The sequence below is a fragment of the Leptonychotes weddellii genome, chromosome 6 (assembly GCF_054177405.1).
Source record: "Leptonychotes weddellii isolate Sample4059 chromosome 6, ASM5417740v2, whole genome shotgun sequence".
Classification (NCBI taxonomy): Eukaryota; Metazoa; Chordata; class Mammalia; order Carnivora; family Phocidae; genus Leptonychotes; species Leptonychotes weddellii.
The window spans coordinates 108,021,243-108,032,641 of NC_138374.1; the positions used below are offsets into that span (position 1 = coordinate 108,021,243).

At 48.4% G+C, this 11,399-nt stretch overlaps 2 protein-coding genes across 2 annotated transcripts in view; one reads left to right on the forward strand and one right to left on the reverse strand.

The window, feature by feature from the left end:
* Positions 1 to 11,399, forward strand: part of PLXNA2 (plexin A2) — a 210,468-nt gene that overhangs the window by 151,839 nt on the left and 47,230 nt on the right. The window contains exon 12 of the mRNA XM_081824896.1: positions 3,461 to 3,651. Coding sequence (XP_081681022.1) covers positions 3,461 to 3,651 — 191 coding nt within the window. The remainder of the gene's footprint in view (positions 1 to 3,460; positions 3,652 to 11,399) is intronic.
* The window catches only part of CR2 (complement C3d receptor 2), a 436,172-nt gene that overhangs the window by 52,617 nt on the left and 372,156 nt on the right, over positions 1 to 11,399 (reverse strand). The gene's annotated exons all lie outside the window — the stretch shown is intronic.

Consider the following 11,399-nt stretch of genomic DNA (forward strand, 5'->3'; position numbering starts at 1 on the left):
CCGCTGTGCCATGAATAATACACTCCCTCTGTCAGCGGAACTCTTCAGAGGATCCTAAAGCAACATTTGGAGCCATCAAAGGAGTCCTGTTGGGAACCCTGTTTTATTACAAACAGAGCATCCGCCAGGCGGCTGCCGGCTCATCACGTTTTTCTTTGGCTCCCGAAGACTTTGAAGTATCTACAGAACCTGACCTAGGAAAGCAGCAAGCAGGAACGTCCTGCCAGTTTCCAGGGAAATAGAGATCTGTTTCCAATTAGGGTCTGATTCCCCTGTCCTTGGTCCCGTTGCTGCACAAAGAAGGTTTGTGAGGCTGCGCCCCTGGTTCTAGGGTCGGGATGGGGGACAGGCAGGAGGACGCAAGCCCACAACTGTTGCAGGGAAGCTCAGCAAGGAGCTGGGCTGACCCAGGAGGGACACTCCGTGAGGGCCACCCTCATTCATCGTCCTCCAAACTCACGAGCAGCTCCCCCCGCGCACCAGGTCAGCATCACCCTCCGCGCAGCAAGTATCAACACACCCCTCTGCTCTCCAGAGGGACAAAAGCAATTGCAATGTGACAGGTACTCGCTGTGGGTAGGCACTCCCTCGGTGATTTTCTGAGATTGTTTTCTTTAATCCTCATTACAACCCCGAGACGTGTGTACTAGTATTATTCTCATTTTATGGATAAGGAAACTGAGACCCAAAGAGTTTAAGAAACGGACCAGGAGTGCTCACTTCCCGCAGCACATATACAGAAATCCGAACAGTGCACAGATTAGCATTGGCCCCGACACAGGATGACTCGCAAATTCACGAGGCACTCCAGCCTTTAAAGACAAACATGTGGAATCTTAAAAAAAAAAAACAAAAGTCAAACTCATACAAACTGAGACTAGAAAAGTGGTTGCTAGGGGTTGGTTGTTAAAAAGGTGCAAACTTTCAGCTATAAGATGGATAAAGTCTGAGGACCTAGTGCAAAGCACAGTGTCTATAGTTGATAACACTGCACTGTGTAATTGAAATTTGCTAAAAGAGTACAACCTAAATATATATTTCTAATCACTATATATATATATATATATATAGTGATGGATATGTTAATTAGCTAAATGGGAAGAACCCTAGCACGATGTATATGTATATCCAATCATCACAGTATATACTTTAAATACCTTCTGATTTCTTTATGTCAATTATACCTCAATAAAGCTGAAAAAGGACAGGCAGAGAAAAAAAACCAGGCTGAATCAGAAAGTAAGAGCCAGGATCCGAACCAAGGATGTCCAATCTCAGAGCTCACGTGCTGGACCACACCACTGTCCTTCCAGCAGCTCGGGCCACTGTGGGACGACAAGCCTTCTGCCCTCCAGACGCCTCTCCTCACACCATGAGCCACATCTCACTACACTTGAAGTAGCTAGGGCTGCCCCAGCTTCTCCCTCAGCCTGAGGGTCACCCATGGGTGTAGACAGAGGACCAGAGCCACCAGAGGCCCCCACCCACACGCTGGCATGGAAATCAACACCACTTAGGCTTGGAGAGAGAAACTGAACCAGGGAGATTTCTGCTGTCTTTCTCCTTATACCCCGGCCCAATTTCCCCACTGCTGAGAGATAGACATCCTCCCTGCTGAGGATCTGGGCTTGGTTCCCAGAGGTGGCCTTTGCACCTGGAGCATAGAGGAAAACGGCCACATCCAGGCTGTCACATGAGAGCCCTCTCTGGTGGCGCTCAACATCTTGGAGTGCCCAGGTAGCACCATCTCCATGTTCGTGCCTCTGAGAGCCCATTTCTGGAGGCTGTGCACCGTGTTGGGTGGAGACGGCCACGGTACTTATGGACTTGGGTCCTAGAAACCAGGAAATCAGGGCTCAAATCCTGGCGCTTTCACTTATAGGTGGGGGAACTCAGACTACATACTGCCCCTGCCTTCATCCCAGTTTCCTTCCCTGGGAAATGCAGGAAGGGATGCTCTCCTTTTGGGGTCAGCATGAAGACCAAATGAGGTGTGCACCATTTGTGCATGTTAATAAATGCTCACTCTGTAATTGTTCGTCTTAAGATTCCCATTTCCTGCCCTCTACCAGCCGTAGGTATGAGGACGTTTAAATGTAGTCCCTGCAGCTGGGACTGAGGGACACTTGACAGAGCAGAGGAACAGGATGAGGACCCTATAGAGGAATAGAAATATGCCCCTCCCCTGAGGCCCATACCTGATCTCCAGCACAGGCACGCCCCTCCCCACCCCCCAGTCCTGAAAGCTCATGTCTGCTTGACCAGAAAAGTTGAAAATGACTCTCTGAGTATTCTACTTCTGGAGAATTCTACTCAGGATTCTGAATTCAAAACATCAATAGGCAACAACGAAGTCCCAGGCTCCCAAAACACAGTTCTGCAGCCTGGCGTGCCCCGGGCTTCTAAGTCAGTAAGAGACAAAGCAAAGGCCAAGGGTCTGCAAACTCCAAAAGTGACCTGTTAAGTAGCTAGGTTGCCCTCTGTGGGAATGTCACCCCCCACTGAAGGGGCCATGAACAGGACTGTGTCGACTCTCTCTCCTTCTCAGTTCTGCCCGCACTTTACCAGCCACCTGGCCTTTCTTGAAGCCAAGCTAACCTCTCTCCCAGACCACCCAGTCCCCAGTGTATGGGGGGCATGCCCCTCTCTTCTCAGGATCTACAGTCTAGCCGCACAGAGAGCTGGAATGGCACCATCCTAGCTTGCGGCACTAACCTTAGCAAGCTTCAAGAGTCATTATATATTGAGGTGTCTGGGTGGCTCAGTCAGTTAAGAGTCTGATTTTAGCTCAGGTCATGATCTTGGGGTCCTGGGATTGAGCCCGCTCAGTGGGGCGTCTGCTTGTCTCTCTCCCTTGGCCCCTTCCCCGTCTTGTGCTCTCTCTGTCTCTCTCAAATAAATAAATAAAAATCTTTAAGAAGAGTCATATGTACCTCTTTGAGCTTCATTTTTACCTGAAATGGGGAAATCAGTCCTTACCTGTTGTGATGAGGGCCCCATGTAGGAAAGACAGTGCAGAAGAATGTAGTGTGGCCTCAAAGAAAAGAGAATAAGCCTGTGTGGCCCATCGGGTATGTTACAGGCACTGTGCTAAGCACTTAAGACACAGCACCTCACTCAAACCTCCCACGAAACAACGATCATCCTCATGTCACAGATTAAGTAAACGAGGTTCAGGGAGGTGACATTCTGTCACATCGCTAAGGAAGTAGCGAGGCCACCATCAAAGCCCTGATATGACTCGCTCTAGAGCCAGAACCCTTAAATAACATTTTCTGTAGTACCTTTCGGCAACGAAGAGGCTCAATTTAGTATTTGTCCTCCATCAGTTATTCTTGCAAGGATGATGGCGATCATCGGTGTTACCCATGCCGGGGACGGTTTCCGCCATGCCTCCCAGAAGAGGCGCGGTCGGGAGGAGCCCTCTCCAATCCCGCTGTGTCGCCCCCTCTCTTTGCAGTCCATCTCTACAAGTGTGCAGCCCAGCGGGAGAGCTGCGGCCTCTGCCTGAAGGCCGACCGGAAGTTCGAGTGTGGCTGGTGCAGCGGCGAGCACAGGTGCACCCTCCAACAGCACTGCATCAGCCCCTCCAGCCCCTGGCTTGACTGGTCCAGCCACAACGTTAAGTGCTCCAACCCTCAGATCACCGAGGTGAGTCCCACAAGTTCCCAGAGCGGGGCAGGGTGGCCAGGAGCCGGCCCGGGCTGGGTGGGCAGCGGGAGAGGAGTTCACATGGAAGAATTCTTCTAAGTGTAGCGCACATTTAATGTGGGGTGTGGGAAGCCTCTCTCGGGCGTCTCGATGGCCCGCGTCCGGGCGTAAGTGACAAGCGCATGGATGTGTGTCCTCAGGCCGGTGTGTGAATGCACCTGCACGTCGGTGTGGGCGTGTGCACACAAGGGAGGTAGAGCCAGCCCAGCCTCCCCGCCAGGCCTGCAGAGCCAGGTGGGGACGGGAAATTGGCTGCGTGGTGGGTAAACATTTCAGAGAGCAGGTTTAGCTTTTCTCAGCAGAAATGTGATTTCAGGAGCCGCAATTAGCTCCGAGTTGCAAAGTTGAACGCGGAAGAAGAAAGTAAAGGCAGGCACTACATTGGCCACTGTGCCATTTCCCAAGATTTACTCTCTGTCCCAATTTGTTGGTGCATTTTAATGGAAAGAAATAGGTAATTAATTATCCTAGGAAAAAAAACGATGTTTCCTGAATAGCAAATTGCAAAGGCAGATGAATAGATGATGTGAATGAAAAAGCAGCTGCTCGGGTTTTGAATGGCCTGGGAGAGGAATAGTTGTATTTAACTTTGGTTGCATTACGTGTTCATCACTCTTCACGGCTTCCTATTCACCGGATGTCACTTGTGCTTTGAAACTAATTGCACGTTCCTTATGGTGACTGGGAATAAAGGTGTGGGCAGGTAGCACTGTGGTCTGCTCATTTAAGAAAGCAGTGAGGGGCTGCTCGTTTTCTGCCTCTTCCCTGAATGGATGCACTGCCCCTCTTCCTGGCTCATTTTCCTTTCTAGCCAAAGAAAGCACCTTTGGCTCTCACCTATGTCACAGAGTATTGAGAAGCTTCTGGAACATCCCTGCGATCATTCTGAAGCTTCAGATCCGTAGAAAGAAAACCCTCAAGATCAAATGAGTGTTGTTAACCTACAGGTGGGTTATTTGAAGAGGGAACTGATATTTATTCAGTGCGCTTGGCACCGTCTCGTTTAATCCCACATCCACCGTGGGAGGTAAATATTTTCACCTCCATTTTACAGATGAAGAAAGTGACGCTCAGAGGAGAGGCGTGGTTGCCCCAGTTCACACAGCTGATAAGTGGCAGACCTGGTATTTAAGCTCAGATTTATGGAATTAGAGAACTACTTGTAAAGTCTCTGATTGCTCAAGTAACGCAGCACAAGAAGCAGGGCTCCCCCTTCCTCGATGTCCAACCTTCCTAGCTAAGGTAGACCAGGAAGATGCCATCCATCCACGTGGCGGGGCATCCCCGGGGAAGCACAGCGCGGTGGGAGAGTGTCTCCTGCTAGCTAGGTTCTCATCATCCTGATGGGAAGATGCGGTGAGCGTGGAGACACTGCCCCTCAAAGATCAGACTTCTTCAGTTTCATTTTACTCTTGGACGTGGCCCATGACAGTGTCTACTGACTCCATCCCCTGTCTTTATCTCGCCGCGAAAGTGCTTGCAGCGACTGCTGGTGGGGCCCCCGCCTCTGCCCTCACACAGCCAGCTCCCTGAGCTGCTCAGGACTCCATGCCTTCTCGATGATGCCAGTGATTTCCCGCAACTGCTGGAACCTGCTCTGCCCTGTACTTGTCTTGCAGCTGTACTTGTCGGTCTCTGTGTCTCTGCGCCTGTGGCGTAGGGGAGCTTATATCAGGCAGGGACTCACTTCCATCAGCACGTCTCACCTCCCCCCGCCCCAGCTGCTGCCTCGGCCCCGTCTACTCCCCGCCTTCCCAGCCCTAAGGCAGGCTTGTCCCTGGGAAATCTCTGCCTCGGTGTCGCCCCTGCTCACTGACCGTAGACTGATGGGCTGCTCCATTCACAGAGGACACCCAAGCGACATGATGCTAATTAACCCCTGGAGGTAATTAGGCTGTAATTGATTTTCCCAGTGAAACAGCAACAGGAGTTGGAGGCCCCAAGCAGTGGGGTCTCCTGTTGGCGTTTTTCAAGTAGAGGCTGTGGAGAAATGAAAGAGCCTCTCCAGGGAAGAGAGACAAATCCATGCTGTGTCTCAAGCCATGCAGGGGCCATCATTCAGGGCAGGACATGCAAGAGGGAGGATCCAGGCCTGGAATATTTCATCCACTATGATCAGGAATAGCTCCTTTCATTTTGCGGCTCCTACCCTCAACCTCCCTTCCTTGCCCTGTAAAAGTCATCTTCAGTTTTTTTTAACTTTTCATTTTTGAAATAATTTTAGACTTATAAAAGGGTACAAAAATAGTACAAAGAACTTTCATATACCCTTCACCCAGATTCTCCCAAATTAACATCTTATATAACCACAGTACAATTATCAAAATCAGGAAATTAACATTTATACAATAATGCCATGTAATATACATGCTTGATTCACATTGTGCCGATTATCCCATTGATTGTCCCCCTTTTCCTGATCGAGGATCCAACCCGGGGTCACATGTGATGTTCCATTAGCGTGTTTCTTTAGTGCTCTGGTCCTCAGTCTTTCTTTGTCTTTCATGACCTTGGTGCTATTGAAGAGTACAGGACAATTATTTTGTAGAATATCCCTCGGTTTGAAGATGGCTAATGTCTCCTCACAATTTAATTTCGGTGATATTCTCATGGCAAGGCGTACTAACAAAAATGTGGATTCTTTTAGAAATATGAAAGCAAATATGAAACTACTGAGAAATTGGTGGTTCTGGGTGGTGAGAGTATGTACAATTTTTATTTTATTACACTGCTTTGTATTTTAAATTTTGATTTTTTAAAAATAAATGACTGGGGTGCCTGGGTGGCTCAGTCCGTTAAGCATCAAAAAAAAAAAAAAAAAAAATGTGGAGTACATGTCAAAAGTGCACAGGAGTCAACTTGATTTGGGCCCAGTAGCCAAATCTGGGACAATTCTGAGTAAGAAAGTAAGTGATACTAATTGACTATAAGCAATAGAATAAAATAAGAATCTATGCTCCTTCTTGATACAAATAAATAAATAGTTCATGGGGGAAGGAGGAAGCTCTTCTACTAGAATTCTAACTCAAAATGTTAAAGGACCTAGGGAAATAGAAAATTTGGCAAGATTTGCAGTAATAATTATTTCAGGAAGAATGGCCGATGGATACTAAAATTAGTAAATGAATGTATGATGAAAAATAGGGTATTTATATAGTCTCAAGCCATCTCCCCACAATCTAATACTAATCTCAACAAGAAAAACAAACTTTACAGAGGAGAAACCTGGTAGACACTGCTTTTACCAAGTGGTGGAAGTTAGTATGACCAGTAATGGGAAGAATGGACCTCATGTGCCTCTCTGACATTTGTTACCAAAAATGTATCATTTGTTAAAAGTAACTTTTAAGAAGAGTCAGCTCGTTTTCTTTACCTTGGCTTTCTTGGCTAATTCCTTCACATTGGCATAGATCTTTTTCTTAATAATCAGAATTCAGTGGGATCCGTGCCCTTGTATATGTACCTCCCCCTTGTCTCTGGCCCTTGCCTTCAAAATGTGTACCCAGTCCGTGCAAGCCCATCTGCAAGAGCCATTTACTATGAAGATCCTTCTTCAGGGATGAAAGGGGAAGGATTCTCTGGTGGCCGGTGCTGGCTGTTGGAGGCAGCAGAATTTCTAATGCTGGAAACAAGTGGGGTCCGGAACTGCCCAGGGGCGGGGAGATCAATGTGTGACCGCGAATGAGTTCTTCATTAGGGAAAGGAGTGGGCTCAAGCTTAGTTGAATGAACAGCTGTGTTCATCCTTAACCCCTTCTCACCCAACTGTTTCCATGGCAACCAAGCCCACCCCTAGAGACCCACCTCCTGTGGCAGCTTCATGGAGGACAAGTCTTACAGCCGATGTAAGAATTGCTCAGTCTGCATAAACTTCAGGTTCGAGCCCCCCTCAGGACCCAGCATCTGCTCCTTCTCAGCCAGCCCATGGTGTGATAATGATGCTGTCCCCCATGAGAGGCATCCCAGGCTGCTCCCATTCTAGCTGTCATCCGGTGTCTGTGCACGTGTCTCCTGTTCAACCCCGGGGACAAGAGACGTGCAGAGCTTTGGAGAGGCCATGAGATGCCTGGCCCGCCACGTTGCTGTGCTTCCAGAACTGCTAGGACCTCAAAGAGGAGGACGTTACAAGCCACCTGCTAGAAAGGAAGGCCCAGAAGCAGTATTTTCTGATGAGCTGAGAAGGGGCAGCATCGGCAGAAAGGGAAAAAGAGACCGAATATGTGTTTGGGGAGAAAAATATAGGAAGGGTCGAGGGGCTCTAGAGCTCACATGACAGAGGTCTCCACTCAAAGTGACTGTGTTGGTCAGCTGGGCTTAGACAACAGAAATGTATTATCTCACAGTGCTGGAGGCTGGAAGTCCCAGATCCAGGCGTCGGCAGGGTCGGGCCCTTCTGAGGGCTATGAGGAGAATCTGTTCCATGCCTCTCCCCTCACTTCTGGTGCTTTGGGAAAGCAGCAGTCTTGGCATTCCTTGGCTTGTAGACGCATTGCCTTCATCTCTGTGTGACATTCCTTCTTATGTCCGTCTCTGATTTGTTTGTTTGTTTGTTTAAATAAGGATCCCAGTCATATTGGATAAGCACCCACACTAATGACCTCATTTTAACTTGATTACCTCTGGAAAGGTACCTGTCTCCAAATAAGTCACATCCTGAGGTAATGGGAATTCGGGCTTTCACATATGAATTTGAGGAAGATAAAATTCAACCCATAACAGAGCATTGCAATAAATAAGTATTCATTTAATGAGCGACTGCTGCATGCCATGCACTGTGCTAGGCTTGGAAGCTATCACATGGAAAGGTTAGTTCTGTGAGGGGAGGCAGGGGGTGTAGTCCCTCACTGCAAAGCCCCAGCCTATCCCTGAACATGGGCCACCTGGAGGAGGCTGGAATCTGCTTGCCCTGCAGGCCACTCTGCTTCCTCCAAAGGACCTAGGACAGAAACTTCTCATCTACACACTTTGCTGTTGTCTCTGTTTAGAAGGAGAACTACAGCGGGGTTCCAGGTCTTGACACCTAATGAGGACACTTACCTCAGGCCAGGGACATGAACAGACATGATCCACATCCTAGTTCTGGGAGTATTAATGATAGCCAGACTCTACTGTGCACCAGGACCTTTGCATACCTACTCATCCTAACAATCCTGCAAGATGCCCAGAATTATCTTCATTTAAGAGTTGAGGAAACAGTGCTTAGGGAAGTAAATCATTTGCCCAGAGTCACCCATTTGGTTAGTGGCGGAACGAATTCAAAACCAGGGCCTTCTGACTCCAGAGTGCAGACTCTCCCCACCGTAAAATGCCAGCCGTCTTGGTCAGAGGGATGGGGGGGTTTTCCCTGGCTATACACTTTTCCACCTCACTCCACTGCAAGTGTACCAAAAATATCTGTGCCCAGGATCAGAATTCTTTTGGAAGGTCCCAGGGGAGGCCAGAAAAACTGGGAGCATTGGCTACCCTTTGTATTGAGCCTTAAGGTGACCTTCACCTGTCTCCCTAGACATAATTAGATCTACACTTATTCCTATGAGTGGTGGGGGAGCAGGAGGAGCATTTGGGGTATGTTTAAACTTAGGGTGACCCCCTTCTTGCCTGTACAGGATAGAGGTTACTTTAATTTTGTATGTTTATTAGAGTTATCAGACTTGATCCAGTTGGTTTCTGGTTGTGTCTATCAGTGGGGTGATGGGGTTGAGGTGAAAGTTGGAATTTACGGAGCCTGGTGGTTCGTTCTTTTCAAGCTAATGGGAGCCCAGAGGATGGGGCCTCATACCTGCAGGTGATGATAGAGGTCAGGGGAGAAGAATAAGCAAAGCAGGCTTGAAATGCAAGGGGCAAATCTCCAGTGTTGGGGTCCTCAGGGATTGGCCAGGAACCTATCACCATTTGGGTACCAAAGAATATTCCTATGTGTTTCTGAACTCACCTGCCACATTGCCCAGTAAGGCCAGTCTGATGCCAGGCCGTAGGGGGGCTGGTTTTACACTCATCTCTCCATTGACCATGTTGTAGATTTTACTTTGTGAATTTTTCAGTGTCACTAACTTGCCCAATCCTTCACTAGTTTATGCTCAGGGAACATAAATTCTCTTTAATACTATCTTAGGTATGTGTAACTGGGAAAGAAAACCAAATGTAGAAAACCATGTGCATTGCTTTCTAAAACCAAGCAAAAATAACAGTTGATACAATATTTGTTGGAGATGATCCATTGCTCTTGCATTCCTTCTGCTCTCCATTTGCCCAAATAATTGAAAGTAGATTTTTTTCTTTCCTGGATTCTCTCAGTTGTGAACGCATTTGTGAAATTGGGGAGTTGAACATTTACAAGTATTTATCTGTAAGGCTGCACCAAATCTCTGCAGGAAAGGCCAAAAGCCACCTGCCCAGGGCCAGAAAGACTCGCTGCAAAGTTCCCAACAAATAAATAAATATGTCACCTCACTTTCCTGAGAAACAAGTCAGCACTCTGATCTCCCGTTCATTTATTTGCAGGCCTCATTAATATAACATCACTGCAACAAACAGCTAACGGGGGATGGTGTCAGGATGAATAATGGAGTTACTCTGCTGAGATAACAATTAGGTTTTGAATGTACTATCAGCTAAGACAGAGCCAGCAAGGATTCATGCCGGGTAGGAGAGCTGGCGCTACCCAGGCCAAAGATCCCCACAGAGCACGTCAGCTGGGCTCTGGCCCACCCTGAAGAGTGCGCACACTCGTATGCACACACATGTTCACACACATACACGCCCAAGGTGGAAAAGACTGTGACCATTGGCCATCTTGAATCCAGTATCCAGGTGTCTCTGGCTAAGCACCAAGATGGCCTCAAAATGTGCAGGCACAGAGTCGGTCCCACTGCCCTCTAAAGTCAGGAGAACTCTAAGCAACAGGGAAGGACTAAGTGGATGAGTCAGAAGATTAGCTCCCTCTATACTGGCAACTTGTCCTCAGTGGCTCGTCCTCATTCGGGGGCCACTCGGGGTGGAACCCTCTTGATCCCAGTCTCAGACACAGGAGCTTTTACTACAAAGCATGTCCATCAGCTGGGGGGTGTCCGTCCTGGAGTACCTTCTCTGGGACCCCCTCCCTTGGCTGCTCTGGGAGGTTCTGATGGCAGTCTCTCCTGTGTGCTCTTAAGAACCCAGGCTAGGGTGTTGACAGCCTGCTGGAGCCATGGAAAGAGCCGGACAGGCCCAGCAGAGAGGCAGCCATGCTGGACCATCTCCACACCAGCCACTTCTCCTCTGGATTTCAGCTAGCATGACTTCTGCCCAGACTTCTTCATCATAAACTCATAATAAAAATAACAGCTACCTTTTCCTGAATGCTCACCGGGCACCTTATAACACTCACGCAGACCTTATAACAACTTGTATGAGGTCAGAGCTACTAGGATCATTAGCCCCATTTCACAGATGAGGAAACCAAGGCATTATGAGGGGTGACAACGTTATCAAAGGCACCCTGCTAATAAGTTTTAGCACCAGGAGTTAAGCTACAGCTACTTGACGCTAGAGCCCCCGCCTGTGACCTGTATACCATCCTTCATCTCTTTCCTGGGCTCATTTAGGAAACCAGAATTCTCAGTCCACAGGGCTGGAGTGGGGAAAGGTGCTGGCATTGAGCGCTCATCCAGCCTGCTGCCAAGAAGGAGAGAAAGCCAGTCATCCATGCTC